Source organism: Myxocyprinus asiaticus, chromosome 43 (assembly GCF_019703515.2).
Source record: "Myxocyprinus asiaticus isolate MX2 ecotype Aquarium Trade chromosome 43, UBuf_Myxa_2, whole genome shotgun sequence".
In the NCBI taxonomy this organism is placed as follows: Eukaryota; Metazoa; Chordata; class Actinopteri; order Cypriniformes; family Catostomidae; genus Myxocyprinus; species Myxocyprinus asiaticus.
Genome location: NC_059386.1, coordinates 31,616,521 through 31,642,992, shown reverse-complemented (window position 1 = coordinate 31,642,992; position 26,472 = coordinate 31,616,521). Strand labels below are relative to the sequence as shown.

The window sequence follows — 26,472 nt, the reverse complement described above, 5'->3', positions numbered from 1 at the left end:
ACATAATGGTGAGTAAATTCATGTTCAGAATGCTCATTTTTGAGTGAACTATTCCTTTAGGAGTGTGAAATGGACCTATTTTTGGACGTCACAACTCATTCAGCTGCAGGATAGACGCCAGTGAAGGGTTTGGGATTGTGGGCATTCTTGTTGTGCCATCAGTCAATCAGCGTATTATAAACCTCCTTGCTAATGTAAAGATGGCATGTGGCATTCAAATGTCTGATTTACCTGAAAGTTTCTTCCTGAATTTCTACCACTAACATAATTGAGATAATTATGAAATGATCCGATCATTTTGGTTTACAAGCTTACAAAGATCTTTGACAGCTTCTAAACATCTAGATTCTTGTTCATTGCCCCCCAGCAATTTCAGCCAGCGAGGAAGAAAGTTAACCACAGACATCAAGGAGTTGTGCTGTGAAATTCCTGGCGGCTCAGTTTTCGAAAATGAATCAGAACTTGTAGCCAACATACAGTACCTGCTTTCTAAGAGCAAACTCAGTGCCTCTGAAAAACACAACCACAGAAGAGATCGTTCAGCGAAGCGGCATGTGTGTTTTTCTGTGATTGATATCTAAAGGTATTTATCTAGAAGAAAGGTGTCTTTGTGTAGGCTGATTGTAAACAGCCTCGGTCTCAGGCATGCACCCCAAAAACAGCACATGTGAAGTTCAGGCCCTGTCCACAAGTGGCATGTGAACATGAAATGTTTGTCTTTCTACCTATTTTTTTTTTTTTTTTTTTTTTTTTTTTTCTAATGAACCTCAGTGTAGTTGCTGGATGTTTAAAGATTTGCTGTTTACTCACCCATCACTGATCGCTACCCTTAATTATTTGAGTCTTTTAACGCACTAACGCTATGCAGGACAAATGAGACTGTAAAGACAATAGATAATCTGAAGAATATAGAAGAATTCTGTAAATCCTCCCAATGCAAGTAAATGGTTACCAAAATTTTGAAGCTCCAAAAGCACATAAAGGCAGCATAAAAATAATCCATACGACTCCAGTGGTTAAATCCATATCTTCAGAAGCAATATAAGTGTGGGTGAGATTCACATTCTTTGTGCGCATTGCCACCTACTGGGCAGGGAGGAGAATTTATAGTAAAAAATTATTTAAAAATGTACGTTTCTTAACCGCACTGAAAAAAAAATCTGGTTGTTTTTTCAAAAATAAAAAAACTGCCAGCTGTGGTTGCCAGAATAATTAAGTAAAAAAAATACAGTAAAAATGTAAACAACTTTAAAGAACAACCTGTACATTTTACAGTTTGAAACTGCTGTAATTTAAATGACCACGCTGGCACTGTAAAAAAATAAAAATAACAATCTGTTAAATTTACAGTAAAAAAGCATCATAAACTTGATAATATCCTTCTGAAACTGTAAAAATCTGCTTTTTATTTTATAAAGTATTTTTAATCACCATAAAAATTACAGAAGAGCACATGATGACATGAAGTTCACCATCAGTGGCTCTTCCAGGAGCAATGTCCAATAAACATGTAGAGACAGTGCTCAGTTGCACTCACACAAACTCTAAACACCATCAGGGTAACACATGTGAAATTTAAATGATGCAGTAAACATTAACTAAACTACATTAAATATAAAACAGAACACCCCAATGAACTGATATTAAAAATAAGAAGAAACATAACTATTCCCATAAAATATAATGAAATATGATGGGTCATACAGGGAATTGTGGGAACTCCCAATTATTGTTTTTTCTGTAAAAAGTACATGTAGGGGGAGGGTGGGACACAAACTAACACTTTTTGGTTTTCTTAAGTTTGTGTAAATGTGCTTGGGGTTCGATGTATTTTTCTTTTTTCACATTAATTGCACACGTGTCTATTAAACATATGTGGTCTTGTTTCATGAATACAGCGTACACTTTTTTTTTTCGCAATCTACCTCGAAAAAAAAGAATGTGAAATGTTACAATGTGCCCCCACCATTAAGCTGTTGGTCTTGCACATTGTAACAAGACCATCAGCTTAAAGTCTCCCTCTAACAACTGTATCTGATCTAATTAAAAAGCCTAGAAGATGAGGGGGCCTGGGTAGCTCAGCAAGAAAAGACGCTGACTACCACACCTGGAGTCACAAGTTCTAATCCAGGGCATGCTGAGTGAATCCAGTAAGGCTTCCTAAGCAACCAATTGGCCCGGTTACTATGGTGAGTAGAGTCACATTGGGTTAACATCCTCATGACCACTATAATGTGGTTCTCATTCTTGGTGGGGCATGTGGTGAGTTGTGTGTGGATGCTGCAGAGAATAGCATGGGCCTCCACAGGCACTACGTCTCTGCGATAATGTGCTCAACAAGCCACGTGATAAAATGTGCGGATTGACGGTCTCAGACGCGGAGGCAACTGCCACCTGGATTGAAGCGAGTCACTATGCCACCACAAGGACTTAGAGCACATTGGGAATTGGGCTTTCCAAATTGAGAAGAAAAGGGGAGAAATGAATAATAATAATAAAAAAGATAAACTACATTTTCATGTCAATAAAAGTCAATTATTAAATTTGTCATACATAGTATAGCAATAATTTTGACACTTGACAATAAATACACAACAAAGTCACAGCATTAACTGAAATAATGCATGGATTGATGACAAAACACACACACACACACACACACAAACACACACATGCATTAAGGGGAATTATGTAAATTACATGACTGCATGGAATTGCATATAGTTTTTTGTAATTGGGGCACACTGTAACGCAGTGTTACAACGTTCCCCATCGGTGCAACTGGGATTTAAACCTGGCTGGTCACTTCTGCTGGCTATCTGAGAATTAAAAGACTATGTAAGATGCTAGCTAAAAGATTGAAGATTAGAATGATACCAAGTTTTCCTCATTTGAAATAAACAGTACAAACAGAAATGAAAATTTACTTTCACGTGAATTTTTACTTTTGCTACTTTAAAATGAACTTTTGGCGATATCTTCCAAAGTTTTTGAATTTTTCCACAATTGTTTTTATCTACACAGTGTTGATATGGCAACAAGTAAACAAATGAAGTTTCGTCTTACCAGCATGTGTGGAAACATTTAAACCACAACTAGCCTCGCATTAGTTTGTGCCCTGCGCTCCCCTACTCTCTTGTTAAACATAATGAACATTTTTAACATTAATTATGCATCTAAAAAAAAAAATATTGTAAAAACTACTATATTGTCTTTTAAAATGTATTTTGTTGTATATTTAACAGTTAATACTCGTTAATCAATTAACGTTTTTTTCTGTAGCATTTTTACAGTCTTTTCCATTAAAATTACAGACATTTTTTACAGTGCACACCTATCATATCACTTCTGAAGACATGGATTTTACCATATCTTCAGAAGTTTTATTTTTGTCTAAATGTGTGGGAAACTATCAGTAAATGTGTTATTTATTATTATTATTATTATTATTATTATTTCTGGTAGCTATTTGTGCATTTCTTCCCATTAAAAGTTTAAAGAGTTCAAATAATACCTCATATAAATACCTACATTACACTATAAAAACTCGAGGAGTTAAGTACAAGTCCTTGTCAATGATATTTTAAAATATTGCTTCATTAATAAAACAATTACGTCACGTAACATTAATCATCGCACCGCTGGTCTTGTTACATTCAGCTGTAACATTGTAACAGTTCTTGATGACGCACACGGCGTCTTTCCCAGCTCTTCTTCCACTGTATCCCTCAGCGCGCGGTTTGTGTTATTTTCCCCCGAGGGTTCTTTCTCATCTGTGACGTGTGTGAAGACCAGCGAGCAGTTCAGATGCACGAGCTCATCAGAGATCATTCAGCGGGACGCAGAGCTCTGCTTCACAAGGTAAGAACCTATTATTACACATTCCTTCTTTCCATCCTTCATCAGTTCAGTCACTTTACGGGCAGCACCGAGTTTACTTTTGATCAAAATACAATTTTAGGCCATTTGTATACAGTAAAACGCTCAAATTACATCAGTGCTGTCGATTCAGATAACTTACCTGTGGAATAAGCAAACAGATGTTTATTATTAGCGGTCTTCTGCACGATCTTTACATTTATACACTTTTTAATTGGTTACATGGCTTTAAAAATATATTTGAAATAGGAAGTATACTCAAAAAATATGTTTGCCTATTTTTAAAAACTTAAGAAAATGTAACCATAGGCGTTTTATCACTATTGCCACTATGAGTTGTTTACAGCTTATTTACGTAAAAGTCTGTGCATGGCTTTTGGCTTACACGTATAAAAATAAATGTAAGATTTATACATTTCAGTTACATAACAATTCAATTCCATCAAATTGAATTGCGTAATCATTAACGAAATTAAATGAATACAATTTTAAATATTTAGCTCTTTTATTTTATTTTATGAAAGATTACACAATTCATTTTGGCAATAGTGATAAAACGTCTGCATATGCTTACATTTTCTTGTTCAAGTTCATGTTTATTATGAAAAAGTCGTTTTAATTTAAATAGCTAATTTGTTTTGATTGAAACATCTTGGGACTTCTGGCAAATTCCTAGTTTTTTACATTCATATCTGGTAGTTGACAAATATCATGGGCATGCACTATATGTACTATAATATTAATTAAATAACATTTATTACAACATAATAATTGTTAAATAATTTACATATTAAAATGTGAATGCATAGGGGAATTGAAGCCTATATTTTAGGTGATGTAAGTGGTGGCTAGTCCTTTTAAATTTTTAGCCATTTTGAATTACTTAAAAGGGATAGTTCACCCCAAAATGAAAATTTTCTCACCCGCATGCCATCCCAGATGTGTATGACTTTCTTTCTTCTGCTGAACACAAATAAAGATTTTTAGAAGAATATCTCCGCTCTGTAGGTCCATACAATGCAAGTGAATGGTGACCAGAACTTTGAAGTTCGAAAAAGCACATAAAAGGCAGCATAAAAGTAATCTATAAGACTCTAGTTGTTTAATCCATGTACTCTGATATGATAGGTCGACAGATGAGAAACAGATCAATATTTATGTTCTTTTTTAATATAAATTTCCCTCCATGCCCAGTAGATGGCGATATGCACTAAGAATGCGAATCGCAAAAAAAAAGGAAAAAAGAATGTGGAAGTGAAAGTTAAAGTTGAGATTTAGAGTAAAAAAAAAAAAAAAAAGGACAAATATTGGTCTGTTTCTCACCCACACCTATCATATCACTTCAAAAGACATGGATTGGACCACTGGAGTCTTATGGTTTACTTTTATGCTGCGTTTATATGCTTTTTGGACAGTCAAAGTTCTGGTCACCATTCACTTGCATTGAATGGAGCTACAGAGCTGAGATATTCTTCTAAAAATCTTCGCTTGTGTTCAGCAGAAGAAATTCATACAGTGAGTAAATGATGAGAGAATTTTCATTCAGTTCAGTTTAATAGTCCTGTTATGTATAAAAGTATTAAATATTATAAATATTCTCTTAATATACGGCTATAAAAACCATGTATGAGAATTATACAAGAATAAGAAACATTTTGTTTAAAACAGTTTTAGATGTAGTATAACATGTCACACTGCAGTACACAGCTGTACTGTAACTGCTTGACATGTCAACTGCCCATTTGCACCATTGTCATAATGATTCATAATCCAGTTCAGTATTTAATTGTGAACTCAATTTTTATTTAAATGAAAAAAACTAAAATAATGTAAGAATTCAAAGTAGATATTTCAAGGTTTAATTAGAACTGTAATAGCCATTATGGTGGTTACATAAGTCATTTTGCTTTCAGTCTATCTCTCAAATCAATTAATTTTATCTCTATGGCTTCCTAAAGCTCAAATCATATTCAAAAATTTAATTCATATGAATACTCACATGAACACAAACAACTTTCCCTTGTTATTTCTCAGTGAATTATGAGACACTCTGGCTCCAAAGAAACCAGCATGTGTAGCCCACATTTTACCAAGTGAAAGCCTGCTTGTTGAGTCCATGCAATGACAGTATGTTCTTATGGGCCGCAATGGGCGCATACACAGGGTTCACTTCAATACAGGCAAAAGTGCCCTGAAGGAAATAGCTGGTTAAACAAATATTGAGGGTAGAGTGTGTAAAGGTATAAATTTATAATGAATTGCTTTATTTGACATATGAATGAAGCATTTTGTATTGCTTGGTGAGCTAAGATGCCATATATTGGGTTGGAGCAGCATGAATATCACATACCTTTAAAACCTATTCAAGCTTCTACATGGTCAGCCACTAGGGCGATACCTGCCCAACTTTCAGACAAGAGTCTGTTGAATTGAAAAAAGCATTTCCACTGGAATATGCACATGATTGTTGTACTGTATATTTACGTCATGTATAACACATGGAAAGTGCAAAGTTGCAAAAGTGCAAAGCAAATAAAGCTGGTCAAGTCAATGCATGTTGCCATATTTTGGATTCAGCAGTAGTTAATCAAATCTGTCTGGCAACTGTTTGGGGTTGCTGATCTCAAGGTCTTATTGCCAGATAGGTCAAGTGGTCTGAGATGACCACGACTGAACTCTGAACATGTACTCACATGGCTGTTAGAGCACATTAAAGCTGCAGATTTTCCAAATGAACTTTCGTCCCTATTCTCCACACTGCTGTGATGTAGTAGAGGGCGGCTTCGAGCGATGCAATTCATTTCACCCCTGATCTCTTCCAGGTTAATGTCTTGCATCACTTACTGAAATAGAGAGCCTGTTTTATGTCTGTCTCATTAATACATGGAGCATTTCGTGCTTATGCACCAGTGCTGTTAATTAGTTTTGAATAAAACACTGCCAGTTTGTTGAGGTCAAAATAGGAAACATTTTCTATTCTTACCATTTTACTTCAGATCTATGAATTGTTGGTTATATTAATGAAGAGAGCCTAATTTAGAATTTATAAGATATATATCATGACTTACTCTTTCCTGCATTGCTATTCAGCGGCCGCAACACCACTCCTGAATCTACTGTGTGAAACATACAGGGCAACCAGTGTAGTCTGATTCCCAAATGAATGTCTTTTATGAGTCGGTTCCTTTTAATCTACAGCACGAAATATACAGGGCAACCAGTGTAGTTCAGTTCTTAAATGAATGACTCTTATGAGTCGGTTCTTTGAATCTACAGTGCGAAACACAACGCAACCAGTGTAGTCTAAATGACAAATGAATGATTCTTATGAGTTGGTTTCTTTTGAATCAACAGCACGCAATATGCAGCACAACCAGTGTAGTCCGATTCTTAAATGAATGACTCTTATGAGTCGGTTCTTTGAATCTACAGTGCGAAACATTAAGCGCAACCATTGTAGTCCAATTCCCAAACGAATGACTCTTATGAATCATTACTTTTGAATCTACAGCACGAAACACACAGCACAACCAGTGTAGTCCAATTCCCAAATGAATGACTCTTATGAATCAGTACTTTTGAATCTACAGCACGGAACACACAACGCAACCAGTGTAGTCCGATTCCTAGACGAATGACTCTTATGAGTCAGTTCTTTTGAATCAACAGCACACAACATACAGCGCAACCAGAGTAGTTCGATCTCCAAATGAATGACTCTTATTAGCCGGTTCTTTTGAATTTACAGTACTAAATACATTATACAGGGCAACCAGTGTAGTCCGATTTTTAAATGAATGATTTTTATGAGTCGGTTCTTGTGAATCAACAGCCCGAAACACACAGCCCAACCAGTGTAGTTGAAATCACAAATGAATGACCCTTAAATGGGTAGTTGTGCCCCTGTACAGCGTAACCAGTGTAGTCCAATTCCCAAACAGATGTCTCTTATGAGTCGGTTCTTTTTGATATTTTAATACTTTTGATATTCTTAAAAAAGGTCAGATGGCCCTCTGAGAAATAACAATCCAAACACATGCCTTTTGAGGCTGTACTGCAATAAATACTGTATTACAACACCAAGACTGAAAAATGTTTGCTTTGGACTGAGACAATCACGTCTGGACTAGAAATAAGGGCATGTAGAGGAACTATGTGCTTTGTGCAAGTCTGACCCTCTTTGAGGACACCTACAAGAGTGTGTTTCAGTTTTAATGTTTAAATATGCTTCATATCCCTTAAAACTAACAAACACAGCCCACTGTTTAGAGGAAGCGTATCATTTTCTTGAACTGTCTTCAGAAACACGCATTTGTTGTATAATTTTGTGGATTAGGACTGAAGATCTATTTTTAATGAAAAATGTATGGGGAAATGCTCACTGGAGGTGTGGGGAGAGCTTCCTGGTAGTTTAGACTGGATGAGTTGAGGATGTTGTTTCTCTCTCGCACATGGTAGTGGAGAAATGGTTGCAGTTTATGCATTGGTACTGAAGGCTCTTTGTGTGCTAAGGTGGCGTGAGGGTGACGTCAAAACCCACAGAACATTAATGAGATGCTGGGTGGGTGGATTTGTATGAACCTACCCCATGTACCGCTACAGAGGCAAATATTATTTTTCAAACGAACGGTTTATTTGTGGTACGGAATATTTAGCGTTTAAATAAATAGCCTTTCTGAGAGTAATGGGGCCTCTGCTCATTTTAAAATTGTTTCCACAGGTTTTTTTTGCCTTGCAAATAAACATACACTGTTGTTAACAGTGTAGTTTGTAATATTTGTGCTTCTATTGTGTCACTGAATGGTTTTGACAGGTTTCTCGAACACTTTCTCCATCTGCCATAGTCAGACAAACAGGTTGTCCCGCCGCAAACACACCATTGGTTGAGCCAGTGTTGCAATGGCTGGGATGCTCAAGCCACAGTTTAAATTTTTTTTTAGGAAATCAATCTCCAAAATGGTTTATTTATAGTTGCCTTTGCATATTAAGGTGGGATAGGATAAAGTATTTTGACATTGATGAAATGACACATCAAGATTGCTATCTACAGCATGATCAAAAGGTCCATCCGATGTTCATCGTCCAAGCGTTATAATTCCACTTTAAGAGCCAGTATGAGCCGTGCTGTTCACACACCCAGGTAGTGCCACCAAGTCAAAGGTTCTTTATGCCTTGAGCACAGAGCTCTCCCTCATACTGGAGTCTATGAATAGAAGGTATATTGTCTTAAACTCATATGGAACATTTTTAAAGAACAGTAAAGAACAGGTAAAAGCTGAATGAAAAGATAACTATAACACAACTAGCTAATGGAACTTTGCATTAAAGGTAAACCAATGTCAAGTAAACACATGAGATGAAGATTCCAGTTGTATCAACGGCCTAAAAAAGTTTTTTATTTGCGCATAAGGGTGGTCTTCCTTTTTATATCATGTTGAGATCACATGACCAGTTAATTATTATTCACTTTAGCTCAGTAACCTCCTATTTTATGCCATTTTTTGTTTTAGGCCTGCAAATATGGTATTTTTTTAAAATGGCATCGGTTACCAGAAACGTTTGCGTGATATCCACAGCTATAGGTTTCAATATAAAGTTCAAGACCCCTGTCATATCGGCCAGCGAAACATGAACAAAATATTACTAAGTACACCATAAAATATGTCATTGTAATGTGTTATAAGTAAATTTATCCAATAGTGTACTTGAAAACTACTGTTACGGCATTTAATTTTTCTCTCTTTTTAAGTCTTTGTAAGCTGTTTGCCACAAATCGTGGTTTTACATCTGGATCTCAGAAAGAGTCTTTGTATTGTTCAGAACAGTGTCTCCTTATTTTACACTCTGAATAGCTGAACTGTTTTCTAATATTTGCAAATTGTTTCTCAAAAGGGTCAGATGTGAAACACATTCTAAAATATGAATATTTTCATTATAAGAAAAGCAACACTCAGAGGGGATCTATAGCCCAGGACACTTGGAGTATACATAAAAGTCAAGTCAAGTCATTTTTATTTGTATAGCATTTTTCAAAACACACATCGTTTCAAAGCAGCTTTACAGGAAATCATGCATTAACAAAAACAAAAAATGAAACTGTAATATCTATAATGTCTTACAGTGATCATTGTGTAGTTTGATTAAATATGATTGTAAAATGTGTATAGAAATTAAATAATTAAATAATAATTGTATTTCTCTGAGCAAGCTAATGGCGACTGTGGCAAGGAACACAAAACTCCATATGATGTTGGTTAATGGAGAAAAATAACTTTGAGAGAAATCAGGCTCCCTGTGGGGGCCAGTTCCCCTCTGTCTAAACAACATGAATATAATGCCAATATTAGTTATTTGTGTGCAGTGCAAGTCATGGTTTTAAATTTGTAAATTAAGTAAGCGTTAAGTTCCAGTGTTTAAAAAGTAAAATATTTTTTTATGAACTTTACAATTAATGACTAATGTCTTTGAAGTCCTGCCTGGATTAACTGCAGAAATTCACATTGATGCATTGTCCTTTGTTAGTTGGCTGATGAAGGCTTTTGTTGATGCAGGCAGAGATTAATGAGGAGCATCGCATTCAACCTGCAGGTCATTTCGGTGAGGTTCAGTGGGGTCCATCCTAAATCCAAGGTTCAGGCAGTGGTATATGAAGTATCTGATGTCTTACAGTTTAGTTGGCATCAGTTCATCCTCTGAAGTCAATAAACTGAAGTGATGTCTGGCTGGCACCAGCTGTAGTTTGTCGTCATCTGTCAGTGACACATAGCAGTAGAGTCCGGCACCAAGCAGAAAAGAATCTGGATATGGCTGGCTCTGGTAACCTCGGGATATGAATCATGATGGATGTTTCTGGTTCCGGCAGACCTAACTAAAGCAGCCTAATTGTGAGTTGAAGGATAAATTAGGTGTATGCCTGGCTAAATAGATGAGTCTTTAGTCTAGACTTAAACTGAGTGAGTGTGTCTGAGTCCCGAACAGTGTTAGGGAGACTACTCTATAGTTTAGGAGCCATGTATGAAAATGATCTACCTACTTTTGTGGATTTTGATATTAACTATTAATTATTAGTAATTAATAAGCCAGAATTTTGTGATTGTAATGAACATGATGGAATATAGCATGTCAGAAGGTCACTTAAGTTCTGTGGAGCTAGACCATTCAAAGCTTTGTATGTAGTTAACAAAATTTTAAAATTAATACGAAATTTAACAGGTAGCCAATGTAACGACAACAAAATTGGGCTAATATGATCATATTTCTTGGTTCTAGTCAGCACTCTGGCTGCTGCATTTTGAACCAGTTACAGTATATACAGCTGAAACTTAGAATGTTCCAATAACGTCAAAAAACAAAACAAAACATGAATTGTCTGGATGCAAATGGGGTAAAACCACATTAGTGTGTAGTAATACATTTTCATAACACACTGTATATGACTCTTGCAAAAAATGGATTGGACTAATGTAATGGAGACCATTAAACTCACTTTAGTCAGTGCTTGTAGAGTGTAGAGGTCAAACACACGCCTGACCCCTTGAGAAAACACATGGAAAGATTTTAAATGTTGTGACATGGCTCTTTAAGTTGTTGGGACAGGGAGTGGTGCGTTGAATGCCGAAGAGTGCATATTGGCCCATCCAATTACCCCACCAATGGGGCCAGTTTTACAAATGTTAGTGTGCAAATACTACAGAAATATCATTGGGTCTTTCTGCACTGCCCAGAATGAGATGCAGTTGATTTGCTTGGCAAATTAAACACACGTGTGTTTAAGGGAAAGGCTGAAAGTTCAATCATCGTTGCCTTGAAAATGCCTGCAAAGATCAAATCTATACATTTTTTCCAATTTCTTAGAAGAAAGGGTTCTATCACTCGCTTCATATTTGGAGCCCTAAAAGGTTCTTTGAGCCAAGTGGAAAGGTTCTATATAGAACCTTTTAGGGGTTTCCAAAATGCAACCGTAACATTTGGTTTTTGCTTAGTTTTTAAATGTATTTTTTGTTTTATTACCAGAAGAATGTTTAATGGATATGTAAATTGAATAGTTCATATACTATATCACTAAGAAAGTGTAATAACCATATAAAACACATTTAAGTATTATTAAGTAAAGCATTTTTAATAGTTTGTATTTACAACAACACAAGCAATAATAAACACAATTCATAATGCAATAGTTATGAGAATTGACTTAATAAATCCACATGTTTGTAATAATAAGCTAAAAGTTCATTAGTAGTAATATTATTTATATAAAAATCATAAACACTAAATAATTTTGCATTTTGCAATTTTAGCACTGGGGCAGATACAGAATCATTTTGTTGCACTGACAAACTGAGTGAGGTCTTTTGAATACAATTTTTTTTTTTACTTCACTTCACTTCAGCCATCTCCATGTCATCAGTTTGATGCCAACTCTTTGCCCTCTCTGAGGGGTCTTCTTGACACCATATGAAAGATTAGGTTGAGGATGGATTCGCTGATCCCTGTAAGTATGTGAAACATTTAATGGACCCTTTTCACAGACCTGCTATGACGCGTTTTCTTCTTCTTTAACAAGCAAACTTTTTTTTATTTCCAATTTAAAAAAATATTTTGTGTAAATGTATAACATTGTACTTTGTATTATATTACCCTGGAATACGTTGAAAAAAATCAGTTACCATAGCTGTGAAGAGGCTTCTAACACAGCTGCTGAGGGAGTGACAGAAAATGTGGCCTGTTTCTCTCTCCTTAATGTTGTTATACAGCACTCTATATTTTTATCTTGTTTTACAAAGATGTGAAAGCATAGTTGTTGATTTTTTCTTTTGCTGTTGGAGCAAACGAGTAGGCAAAAATGTAATTTGCTGTGGTCTTTCATTCACCACCATTCAAGTTTAGCCAACTATGACGAGACTTCCACTTCACGAACGCGGATGTGTGAAAAGGGTCCATAAACCTGTTGTCAGGATGCAGAGTAAAAAACAAAGAAATGGGGGCCTGGGTAGCTCAGCAAGTAAAGACACTGACTACCACACCTGGAGTCACAAGTTCGAATCCAGAGCATGCTGAGTGACTCCAGTCAGGTGTCCTAAGCAACCAATTGGCCTGGTTGCTAGGGTGGGTAGAGTCACGTTGGGTTAACCTCCTCATGGTCGCTATAATGTGGTTCTCGCTCTCCGTGGGGTATGTGGTGAGGTGTGCATGGATGCTGCAGAGAATAGCGTGAAGCCTCCACACGCACTAGGTCTCCATGGTAACTCGCTCAACAAGCCACGTGATAAGATGTGTGGATTGACAGTCTCAGATGCAGAGGCAACTGAGATTCATCCTCCCCCACCCAGATTGAGGCAAGCCACTACACCACCACAAGGACTCTGAGCGCATTGGGAATTGGGCATACCAAATTGGGGAGAGAAAAAAAAAAAACAAAGTTTTAAATTACATCTTAAAACTTACATGAATAGGAGTGCTGTGTTTTATCTGTATGAAGATGGTCAAACCAGTAATGCTGCAAGAGCCACTGCAAACAGAATGCAATGCAATGCAAAATAATAGACAAATGTATACATTTTATGACATTGTTTATGCCATTGTTTTGAAGTCAGATGTCCCCTTTGACTTCCACTTGTCATGGCTCTGATGATGTTGATGGCCAGAACTTAGGTGAAGGCCTTTGCTAAAACCCATGTGGCATCTTCAAAAATAATAATAATAAAAAAACATAATTATCATAATTTTGTACATAATTATAAAACTACAAAACACCAATTACTCAAAAGTTGAGAAACTGAAACATTTCCATGACTTCCTCTCTTTGACTTTGGACATTTGACATGTTCACACTCTTGAATAGAGCTTGATTAATCTCTTTATGTCAGTGCAGTTGGCATAATTCAATGCTGTGATGTGCAGCCATTGACCAGGAAAATAAAAAATGGCACTCCATGTCAAAAAGGTTGCCGACCCCTGCCATAGACTGTATATTAATACTAAGATAAACCTGTCGTCTAAAAGAGAAAGGACATTGAATCTGATCATCTGTCATTTATTCTTTTCTAATCAAACCCAAACTGTAGAAGTACAATGTAAAAGTTTTTTTTTTCTGCAATGTGAAATGCAAATGCAAAAGTTATGTAGTGTAGTGTTCAAAACTATTTATAAACAAAACTTTCAATAATGTAATTTATGCATAAACATACATAAATGCATACATACATACTTACATTAAGCAATTGTCAACCCAAAAACCCTTTTGTGCAAAATCTTTGTAAATAGAACCTTTTTGGCATAAAGGGTTCTTTGGAGCTGAGTAAAGAACCCTAGGATTCTAAATAGCACCCCAAAGAACCTTTTTTTCCTAAGAGTGTAGTGTCATAGAATGAACGTTACTATAGCTAAAAGAGATGGTTCAAAAATTACAATTGTAATAATTTACTCACCCTCATGTTGTTCCAAACCTGTATTACTTTCTTTCTTCTGTGGAACACACAAGGAGATATGTTAGTCTCAGTCACCATTCACTTTTATAGCTTCTTTTTTTTTTCATACAAAGAAAGTGAAAGGTTGCTGAGGCTGTCAAACCACATAAATGATGACAGAATTTTCATTTTGAGGATTAAAAATCCCTTTATGCTTTGCTGACTTTAAGACGTATAGCATTCCAAGTTGTTAATCCCTCATAGACTAAATGTATGTTGTTGTTTTTAGCTAAAATATGACCTATCTGGCCAACACATTAAAAAACTTTGAAAACAGAGCCTGATTTTACTGTAAATGAGAGGTTTAAAGATCCTGTTCATGCATCTGTCATCTGTTTAATGTCTAGTGGAGAGAGATGGTGTGCTCTTCAAATACAGCGACTCTTTTGAAGGGAGGAAACAATCCCCTGTCTGTGACTGATGTTATGGAAATTAAGGGTTACTGAGCGCTTTGTAGAATCAAACATAAGCATTAAACATGAGTCATTGAAATCGCAGGTTTAGTTTTATTTATGTCATTAACTGATTCTGCACTCACCTGAAAATCACCACTCGCAGTCACATGCACAGGTTTGTTGTAGACCTCAGGCGGTTCAGTTTTATTCTTGGCTGCCTTTCCTGGCCAGCACAATTGACCCACTTAGCATAGACAAGACAGAAAAATCCTCATCTCTCATGCATATCAGCTCAGGTTGAAATTAGTGTGCACTCTATAATATTTGTGTGCTATCAGGATTGCTGAAAGACATTTTTGTGCTGTAAATTTAGGTAGCATCTTAGGTAACCAACCACTGCTGATAATCTGTGTTACTACGTTAACAGAAACACAGAAAAGGAAAAATTTTATTAAGTGCTGTTGAAACTCTTATGAGGTTGCATATCAGGTTGTTTTTGGTCATTTCCTGTAGGGATATTGTATTTAAACAAAGAATAATTGCTACTGGTTATTGCTTTCAGAGACAATAAAATTAGTAGTCGACCAATATGTTTTTCAACTGTTGATACACATATCTAAAGAGCAGGATGGCCAATATACACATAATACAATGGCAAATAAGATGTACACAGAGTTGCTGAGATAAAATGAACACATTTTGCCTTTATTCAGAATAAAAAAAAAAAAAAGAAAAGAAAACTATCTTTAGAAACTACCAAGCTGTTAATCGGCTTAATCGGCTAAGCAAGCAGCAGGCCAAATGTCAGCGACCGATCCTGGCTGATACAGTATATTGGTTTATGACTACTAAAAATGTATTGTGATTCTGTATTCTGACAGACTGCAATGTCTTCAGTAAGAAAGACACTGAAGACTTGGCAATGTCTTCTGAAAGAAAATGTTTGTTGACAGTTCAAAAAGGTCAAATAGCATAATGCATGATCAGATTGAATATTTAGTGTATATGGTCCATGAACATTAAATGAACACTGCTGAAACGACCACTATCACTTCTCAAGATCTACTCCCAAACGTTGAAAGGAATAGCCCTCATAGCAATGCAAAGCAACTACTCAAATCAGTCACTTAAGGGATTATGTTTTGGCATGCTAGGCAATGGGGTCAAAGGGGAATGAGTCTGTGGCCAAAACAGATCCGTAATCTCCCTGAGCATCACAGCTGCTCAGGAATCAGTAGGGGAGTGATGTAATTAAATGCCCCCTAAGTTGTGCCGACTCTGTTTCCAATCACCATTGTGTATTCAAACTGTATATAAAAGTAAAGTTGTTTATAGTCTCCAAAACTGCTGTTCTCTGAAGATCAGTTCAAATCGGATCTTATCTTCTAACAAATGACTTTTCTGACGAAAGACTAATTTTATATTTCAATTCAGAAACACTTTTTTTTAATTTCTTTTAATCATTTTTTAAATGGGGTGTTTTATGAGCCAAACTCTATTTATTAAACAGTACTATTAACAATTTAGAACGACTGTTTTCAAACATCACTTTAAAAAAACGTTAATGGACACTTGCTAAAAAGCCCAGTTAATTAAACATTTTACATCAGTTCGGTAAAAAAAAAAAAAAACTTCTAACAAGAGAAACTTTCAAGTTTGCAGAAGTGATTTCCAAATGAGGATCGGAAAGTAGAATTGCTGGAATAATCCGTGCTTGAGTTAAACAAGTATGTTTAAATGGGACCTGTCCCAGACTTCAGAGTTTATATAACTCCATTATTTTCTTTACAGATGATACCATGCTCATAGTCTACAGCACCAAGAGTTTGCATTACTGTTTAAGACCCTGAGTCAAAAATTGCCATTGTTTTCAACAATTGGCAGCAAAAATATTTGTTTTTGATTGCAAAAAACAAGAATTAATGTCAAGGTGGTAACAGCAACCTGGTCTACAACTTGACAAGAAGAGAGAGAGAGAGAGAGAGAAACGATTTCAGAGTATTGAGTCAGTGTGTTTGCACTGGACTGTCTCAAAGCAAAGTCAATCTAACATGGAACTGTTTCCTGGCAGCTAGTGACTTACAACAACAACCCCCCCCCCCCTCAATTTGTGCAAGACTAAGATTCTTGTGATGCTTATGTGAATTAACTGGTGGTCTGGAACTGTTTCAAAACCATTCCTGCATACTGATCAATTACAGTCATGTGTTTACTGTAGGACATTTACCCATATTAAAAAAATTAAAGGCATGGCTTGTTTTCCCTGTGCTTGACCTTACTGTACAAAATGGAATGTCACATAGGAATGTGGTTGGTAACAGTGTTCTTTGTCAACAGAAGAGTTGGTGTGGATAAGAGTTAACAGTCTGTGTTTGCTTTACCGTCACCCCTCAAAACAGTGCATGTTTGACAGTTGTTTGTCTAAAAAGGCCTTAGGGTAATTTGGGCGGGAACAACTCTTCCCTGTGTAACAATTGTGTCATAAAGTGGCCTTGTTGGGCAACTTAGCGGAGCAAACCCATGAGGCGTCCTTTAACCCCTGCCTAATTTGTTCTGTTTCTTTTTTGAAACATGGAAAATGATCTGGAAAACAGATAATTGACTAGTTGGTGGGTTGACTGAACCAGTAGTCGACTAATTGGTCTTAAGGAAGTTGTGTAATTAGGCTGGTTATTAAGATGCATTCAAAAACAGCTAGACTGAGCGCAGTTGAATGAAACAGAACGTATGGGTCTTGAGACCCATATTTTGTTGTTGTTGAACTATTGTGATAGCATTCAACTTGAGATGGCATTCATGGTGTGAGATGCTCAAAAACAGTGTGACTCATGACACATCAGTCTAGGGGGCCATTCAAACCAAACATGTTCTTGCGAAAAAAAAAAAAAACTAGATGCAGTGCAACGCATATAACAGAACTCAGGTATTGATATATGCTTTAAAAAGTTGGCACTCTTTGTTGCCTAACATGGCTTCAAAAAATGCAAAGCTCCTGCTGAAAAAACAGTTGGACGCGGTGCAACAGTCAAAGTCATCCAACTAGTGCATGTTTACATAATAAAAAACTAGAAAAAGAGCACTGACACAAAAATGTGTTCGATGTTAACGGCGTCTATTTTTATGTGTATGGCTGTAGTGGTGGTGTTTTAAAGGGTATGAATTTTAAGATGAATCTAAAAACTTCTTTGTGAGGGTTTTACTATGTAAACTGTCTAACAGCACAAGCACAGTGCACACCGCCATTAAAAAAAAAAAAAAAAAAATATATATATATATATATATATATATATATATATATATATATATATATATATATATATATATATATAAAAGAAAACATCTGAAACTAGTCTACCTTGCTAATCAATAATCGTATTTTGGACAACTATTCAACAATCATGACCCATTTCTTGTCCCTAGAACTCCTATAGTGTTAGATGTACTTTGTTTGTTTTTTACCACACCGTGGTAACTTATCTGTCACAGCAGAACACTGCATCTGCGAGTCTTTACTGTTATCAGGGGCCACCCCTTCCTGGTATGCATAATGACTCTTTGCAGGCTGGGTTTGGGGGGGTTGTCTACTCTGCAGAGCAGTTCTGCTGACTGCAGTAGAGAGGACCTACCTCAGTGCGTCAGCACTTTGAAATGAATGAAGAAAAAACGGATCAATCAGTGTGACTGCAGAGAGAGAGAGAGAGAGAAGTCTTCTCACTTTCTAACCCTGATCTTTTGCAAAGCCATCGTCACATGCGTTAGTAGCCGGGAGCACACGCTCCGTAAGATGGTAAGTCCTTTCTGAGCTCTATGTCTGCAAAGTTGTGCTGTAGGGGGATGAGCTGTGCTTAGAAGTGTGCCTGGCAAAGTTTTATGTTAGTTTGCTGTAACGAGCATCTTGACTGCACTTTTTGCACACTTCATTGCCTCTTAAGGTTAAAGGTGCAGGAAGCAGTTCTGCAGTAATGGTGTTTGGATTGCAGTGGTGTTGATTGAGATTAATGCATGGATACAAAACTTTAGGTTCCTGGACTGTTATTTCTGTAACGGCCCTCTATATTCGGTTGGCTCTTTGGAGGACACGATGTGTGCTAGTCTCTGTGTGACAGCTCTGCACAGGGGAGTTTTAGTGCTGATGGGAATGTGCAAGGGATCTGCTGCAAGTCACACGAAAACAAAACTTGGTTAAAAACTGCATGGAGAATGACTTTGCTGAGACATTGTATAAGTGACATTGTATAAGTGATGCTCAATAATACGACTCCTAAGAATGTTTTTTTATCATAGAAAACTCATCTTGGATTGGCTATACAGTAGAAAATGGTTTCATCAAATGCATACTGACTGCCCCCCATCCTTTTTTCTGTGTAGTGAAGTGACCCCCCAACCCCCCTGGTGCTATAAATCAAGATGAAGGTGATCTGTCTGCTTCCCGTTTGCATTTTGGTCTTCTTTTCTGTGAGCCAAGCAGACAACTTTGAGGAGGCGTACAGCGACCTGGAACACTATAGGACCATATACATCTCAGGTAAGGGGTTTGAAAAGGTGTGTATGTGTTTGTGATTGTGTGTGAAAGAGAGAGAGGCAGCTCTACTGCCCACCCCCTAAATGGTGTTTCACCCTTTAGTATTTCTGCTAGACAGAGACACTTACCGTAATTATCTCACTGGGTGTCGGTTAAGGTGATTCCCCTCTGGCTTCCATCACAAGACGCATTGTAGTGCCTGGATTTACTTACTAGAAGTGTGAAATAATTGATAAGCCACTGGGTTTCCATATTTACTCATGCTGATATCAGTATCAGTAGTATCAAAGACTCTCCAACCAAATCTGCGAAACAACCATGATCAGTTTTGAATAACAATATAGTATGTATTATTAAGTATAAACCACTGTCCTAACCAGGTTAGACAACATAAAGTGAAAACAAGCAATAACAACTGAATGAATCTGAGTTTTTGACCTACCAGCAGTCTCGCAAAAAAAGAATATGCAGCATATGCAAAGCAACCCCAAAGGGAGGCACTCAGATAGCATAATGTTTACCCGGTCAGGCGGCAATTTCACAGGGTCATCATTGTTGTATTGCATACACCCCTGTAAATGTGTAGATGCGCCCCAGCCTACAGCCCCAATAACAACATGCAAAAATACCTTTTATCGTTTTCTTGGTGTCCATTTATATTGCATCATGCTGGTTATTTATGTTGCTCAAATGGTAGAACATGGCGCATGCATTGGCAAGGTCACTGGTTCCATTCCTAGCTAACACATTGTTACGGGGTAAAGGATGGGCAAGGAGGAGGCGGGAACCGGCTAAACAGTCAATGTAAAGTTTAATGATAAAACTCAACAGAAAACAAACATAAACAAACACAAACACACATGCAACGCGGCCGCGTGCGTGGCTCGTCTTTATCCCCCTTCTAGCTGATTAGCCGATCCAGGGCCGGCCATGTGTCCTCACGGCCCAGCCCCGCCCTCCTCCTCATCACACACATGTACTAATAAAATATTCTCTTTTGATAAATCCATTTGCCAAATCCATCATTGTAAATGTATATCTCACTGGTCCAAAAATTATATTTCACATAGCTGAAATGTTCTGACTGGCTGAAATGTTTGTGCTGCATTTTGCTTACACTGAGGATTAAAAAAATGACTTGATGCTGGAAACCTGTCGCATCGCACCAAGGACATAGTGTTAATGTAAGCCTTCAGTTGTTTGTTTTTTAATTGAAATTTGATAGTTTGATAAGGGAACATTCACATAGCAGAAGCTGAATTAATCTGCAGTTTAGCTGCAGTGTGTCCTGGCTGACAGTAAGCAACTCGCAGATTTATCAGCAGATCCAACAGGATGCTGTTAAGGACAACTTGACTGTGATAGTCCTACTCAGATCCTTATTTGACTTTGAGATATCTTCTTCCTGTTAGTGTGGGAAGAGTATGGGGGAGTTTTGTTGATATACACAAATCTCTTGCACAAAGAGTAAACATTTGGTTTGTTTTACCTTGGCATCACACTCCAGTCACATCTCAAATGAGTCCTGAATATGTCTCTCACCACTTTAGAACCATTATGAGAACCAGATGACATTTGCTAGCACAGAACTGTAGTCGAAATAACAAAAATGTTTTTTAAATTATTGTTTTCTTCCATGATGTTTAATTTATCATTTACTATTTACCTCCATGGCTCTAAACAGTTGTAAATGTCATGATTAAATTGTTTAATCATGCATATCTATTAAATGGCATGAGTCAACAACAAAGCTTGCAAAAGAGCATATTAAAATGGCAACCAGACATTGGACAGAGTCTGGCAAAAAGGTCACTGGAACAATATAGTTGTGGTGGGAAACCAAGCCCTCTTCACCTCGTTTTCTAGGTAAATGGTATATTCTTTGACGTCTGGTATCATAACAAATCTGAGAAATCTCTCAGTAGACCCTCTTGTCTCAGTATCCCAAGCAGTATTATGGGTAGAAAATGCAGACACACATTTCTCTAGTTTTATGTGCTCTTTAAAATGGTTGCAGGAGAAGGAACACCTATTGGAGTGTCTTCACTGGAGGAATATTTTGTCAATATTAATAGTCCCTCTGAGTAAGGGAGATTCCATCTCTCAAAAAACTCAATGATAAATGTACTTACAAAACCACAACAGCCTGTAACAACAGGCAAGGATGGATTCATGCTGTCTTATTTAAGAAACGCCTTATTTATTGGACACTAACCAATGCTTGGGAAAATGGAATGGGTGCATATTTGGGATGAAGTTCCTCCATTGTTTTGGTGTTATATCTCATTTGTATCTAAGTCATGGCTATTAACCATGTCACACTCTGCATCAAATTATTGTGTACATTGTTTATTTGATCCTTATTTGCTTTACGCAAAATATTTTCTGAATCTCTGTCTTTGATTTTTCAGAGAATGGACCTCAACTATCCGTTGATGCAGCACAACCAAAAGTGGTCTCTCAACGTGGAGGCAATGCCACACTGCCATGCAAGTTCAACCGGGATTCCTCATCTGTCCAAAATCCCAAATTCAACCGGGATTCCTCATCTGTCCAAAATCCCAAATTGAGGATTAAATGGACTAAACTGACTTCAGACTATCTTAAGGAAATTGATGTGTTCGTAGCAATGGGCTTCCACAAAAAGAGCTATGGTCGCTTCCACGGCCGCGTGTACTTGCAGGCTGCCAGCGAGAACGATGCCTCGCTGGTCATCACTGAGATCACACTGGAGGATTATGGGAAATACAAGTGTGAGGTCATTGATGGCTTGGAGGATGACACAGCAGTTGTGTCCCTTGACCTGCAAGGTAAAGCATAGCTTCAAGTCTCTAATATATCTTGCTTGCTTTTCTTATACAGTTTTACAATGAAAAATAAATCTAGTGACACTTACCTGTGCACGACCAAAACGTCTCTCCGTGGACTTTTAACCTAGTTTCTGAGGATTCTGAAAAGATGAAAAGGTCACCGCTGTGTTCTAGATGCTGGTCCCCAGTATGGGGTGCTGGTGTGGGGCTGTCGTCTGAGGGAAATGAGGTTAAGAATTATGTTTTGGTGGGGCACAAAAAAAAAAAACTTTTGTAGAGCGGCATTTCTATTGTGAATCTGGGCTGGTTTTTCAGCTATCACTCTAAGCAGTTTATGCCACAACACAAGCAGTTCAGATGATGTGAAAAACATTTAATGAACTGCATATTTCTTAGTAAATTATAGAGGCAAATAAACACTGGATCATGTTTATTTCCTGTTATAGCATCCATGAAGCCAGTTAGCTATGAGAGAGCAGTGTGCTGACTATTCAAACAGTGTGCAATGTAAACACTATTCAATAGTCTTATAATGCAGAGTAGAATGACTTCTAATTTGGACCATCAGTAAGATCCTGACGCAAGAGCTATCAGGGCCAAATGACGAGACAATCTTGGCATCTTTTAGTTGCATGCAATAAATCAAAATGCAAGAACATTTTAATTAACTTTAGATGGAGCATTGCAGAAAACATTGATTTAGCAATCGTGAATTTTATTATTGCCAGATTACAAACATTATTCTCGAATCAGGCAGCATTTGATTGCCAGTTTCTCTGAAAATAAATTTGCCCAGAAAATGGGCCCAAATCTATCTATAAATAATATTAACAATTTATAAGTAATATCTTAATAATTAGTACTATGGACCTTACTGAGAGTAGTGCCATATTACATTTTTGACAGGAATGAAAACAATGCTGTGAGGGATAGAAGCAAATCCTCTTCAATGGGTTGTACTGTTACTGTTAAATATTGTGCTACTCGGGGTAAGGTCTACAACAACCAGCTTGGCACACAGTCCATAACTAATGCTTTACCTGATCTTTGACGTTCCACAGGCATTGTCTTTCCATATTTCCCTCGAATGGGCCGCTACAACCTGAACTTCCATGATGCTGAGAAAGCTTGTCGAGACCAGGATGCCATTGTGGCATCTTTTGAGCAGCTCTTCGATGCCTGGAGAAATGGGCTGGACTGGTGCAATGCAGGGTGGCTCAGTGACGGATCAGTGCAGTACCCAATCACCAAACCCAGAGAGCCATGTGGAGGCAAAAACACCATCCCTGGTGTGAGGAATTATGGAATGCGTGACAAGCAAAAAGAAAGATATGATGTCTTCTGTTTCACCTCTAACTACAAAGGTTTGCCCTCCCCACTACTTGAAAGTTTAAGTGTGTAATTTCTGCAGCACTAGCGCCACCAAATGGAACTGCAAACATAATAAATGTTTTTTAAACTCCTAGTGTCTTCCATATGTCAAACAAACCAATAGTCCTGCCCCAAACTTATGCCCATGGTTGAACAGTGTCAGCACCACAGAACCACATTTTTGGGGGAAATCAACCTATGGATGGCTGACTACTAGTTGTCTCTACATATCCAGTTGGGATATGATAAAGTATTTTAATATTCAAAAGATTACACACTTCACCTTTGATGAAAGACATTTGACATAAGCTAGCTACTTCAAAAATACAACCTTGGTGATAAATTAATGTCATTTAAAAAGTAATAGAGCTGCTCAGGTAGACAGAGCTTTAGTCCTAAAACCCAGAGTACAATTAACATTTTTGAGCCATTGGTTCCCTGGGTTTTTATGATTGCAGTTTTGGATTTATGAGTAAAATAGGGTCTGTGTTTAAAAATTAATGGACAAGACTTACATGTTTTTTTCTACATTTCTAAGTACACTCAGTCAAACATCGAGTGTACATGACAAAACGGACAATCACTTTAATCCTTATTTAGCAAAAAACTTTTTTAAATACAGCAGCTTTAAAACTCACGTTTAAGGTATGACTCTAATTTATGTTTTACAGCAAAACGGTAAAGTCACACCAATTAATTTTAACCACAGATCTTATTTCCCTCTGAAATCCAAAACTGCCAAATTAAAACCCATAGGAAATACCTGAAGGAACCCATTGTGAATTAGCCATTGGTGTTGGCTGACAAACTGACATCATGGCGTAACATGCATGCTCAGCCTTATTAAGAATCTTGCAAATTCTCTTCCTCCATTTTTTATATGTTTTATTTGACCCTAACCAACTTTGATAATAAACATTTCTCTTAAACGCTGTTTCTTCAGGACGTTTCTACTACTTGATACACCCTTCCAAGCTCACGTATGATGAGGCAGTACGAGCATGTCAGAAGGACGGTGCTCAGATTGCTAAAGTCGGCCAGATTTATGCCGCGTGGAAGCTGCTAGGCTACGACCGCTGCGATGCGGGTTGGCTGGCAGATGGCAGCGTGCGCTATCCGATCTCACGGCCACGCCGACGCTGCAGTCCCACGGAGGCTGCGGTACGCTTCTCCGGATTTCCCGACAAGAAGCACAAACTCTACGGAGTCTACTGCTACAAGAGCGAAAACTGAGATGGTGTACCAACCATATAACTCATGAACTGAAGCATAATAATGAAAGGAGTTAGTTCAAGTGCATTAAAACTGTGACAAAGTCTCTAGATACTGTAATATAGAATGATTTGATGATACAGTATGTGATTCGTGTTTGTTTGAAGCAAAGGTTTTGTAGGATTAGGGACCTCAGTTGCCCTCTTCCCTCAAAATCAAGACTTCACCACAAGACGCCAACAGGACAAGAATAGTATTCATAGGATGCCACAGAAAATAAATGTGTTCCAGCAGTGCTGTAGGAAGAGATATTTGGCGAGATATTGCAGTAGAGATTCACACTGTGCTTTTCCATTAAGCATGCAGTAGCTTGAGGGATGTGCTAGAACTGAATGACAGTAAAGCTTAAACACATTGAAATGATACTTCTGGGCACTTAGTTTATCATTCAAGAACATCATATCCCATATAAAAGCATGGTGGAAAATACATTTTCTGTTGGAATATAAATTCAATGGAAGTGCTAAACACCACACAGTCATGGCACAATGAACACAATTTCCCCTTTTGCCATCCTTACAGGGGTGCTATAAATAGATTATTTTCTAAAAACATACCTTTTTTAATTTAGTTTGAAAACATTTTATGTGTGGACCAAACCATGTTGAGTCTTACATAAGTCACATTGTTAAGAGACAACAACATTGTTTTATGTTCTTTTTAAACTTTTGAAATATAAAAGTAGAGTGTTTGTAAATGTATCTGTTAATTATCTTTTCTTGAAAATATGTGTTTATAAAATGTCTCCCCTATGACTCAATGTAAGAACAGTGCACTCTATCTGCATACATGTGAAGAGCTGTACTGTATTGACCTCATCACTGTCAAATGATCTTCGTTGCCAGAGAGATGGAAGAAATGTGTGGTTCATACCACTGACATAATAACAGTTTGTCAATTTTAAAAGTAAATCTTATTTTTGTTCTAGTGCTTGTTTTTCTTATATATTTGTGTTCAATTATATTGTAGACCTGATGTGATCAGTTCATGAAACCTTAAAAAAAAAAAGTCCTATTCTATAGAAGAGGTGCCAAATGTTAATACAAATTAGTTTGCTAGTGGAATTCAAATGAAAAGAAAGCACATGGCCCAGTTTCTAGGTCACAAGAGTAGTTTTAGTCTATGCATGTTCATGTTTACAGATGTCAAGACTGAAGTGGTCTATAAGACAGCAGTGCTAATCATATTGTGTTACGTAGTTAATGAAAAACAGCCCAATGTGATTTATTTTATTATACTGTAGGAAAAATAGACCTTGCAGGTAAAGGTTTACTCGAAAAACAGCCAAAATTGCACAACAAAGTGCGTAGTTGCATGCTGCATTCAGATTTAACTTGTCTATGAAGCAGTAAACCTAAAAAAAAAACAAAAAAAAACATGATAATTCATGGCATTTGGAAACAAACAAATTAAAGCCAGACTGCCAAACTAAGAAGAAAAAAAACAAGTTAGCGATTTTTTTTTTCAACTTTAAAAAAAAAAAAAAGAAAAAAAAGTCTATTCTAAATACTGGAGGTGTTTTGAAATACTTGCATTTATTCACACTCATTTCATTATTCATTTTGCTTTAACTCTTCATGTGCCTTGTAAACAAGATCTCGGAATCAGTTTTAGAACTGGATGCTTAGTCCTGTCATGCCTTTATAGGCAACTTTAACATTTTCCACCCTTGTTTTTTTGTACATATACAGTTAAAGGGATGATTTGACCTCATCAATGTGGAAAATTATTTGAACCAAAAAAGTTAAATAAACTTT

General features: G+C 37.0%; 1 protein-coding gene across 2 annotated transcripts; it reads left to right on the top strand.

Moving 5' to 3' along the window:
- The first annotated feature begins 3,710 nt into the window (after positions 1-3,710).
- Positions 3,711-25,642, top strand: LOC127434069 (hyaluronan and proteoglycan link protein 1-like). 2 transcript variants are annotated; one of them, XM_051686530.1, is made up of 5 exons: positions 3,711-3,861; positions 19,109-19,265; positions 21,674-22,072; positions 23,134-23,436; positions 24,387-25,642. In XM_051686530.1, the coding sequence occupies exons 2-5, from the start codon at positions 19,148-19,150 to the stop codon at positions 24,674-24,676; spliced, it is 1,110 nt and encodes a 369-aa protein (XP_051542490.1). In that variant the 5' UTR covers positions 3,711-3,861; positions 19,109-19,147; the 3' UTR covers positions 24,677-25,642. The 2 variants fall into 2 exon arrangements, with proteins under 2 accessions (XP_051542490.1, XP_051542489.1); XM_051686529.1 differs by lacking the exon at positions 3,711-3,861 and adding an exon at positions 18,308-18,527.
- Positions 25,643-26,472: the final 830 nt, after the last annotated feature.

Excerpts from the sequence above, each read along its gene's own strand:
- LOC127434069 (XM_051686530.1), top strand. The coding sequence starts at position 19,148 with ATGAAGGTGATCTGTCTGCTTCCCGTTTGCATTTTGGTCTTCTTTTCT. Across the intron at positions 19,266-21,673 it reads TAGGACCATATACATCTCAG|AGAATGGACCTCAACTATCC; the intron begins GTAAGGGGTTTG and ends TTGATTTTTCAG. Across the intron at positions 22,073-23,133 it reads TGTGTCCCTTGACCTGCAAG|GCATTGTCTTTCCATATTTC; the intron begins GTAAAGCATAGC and ends GACGTTCCACAG.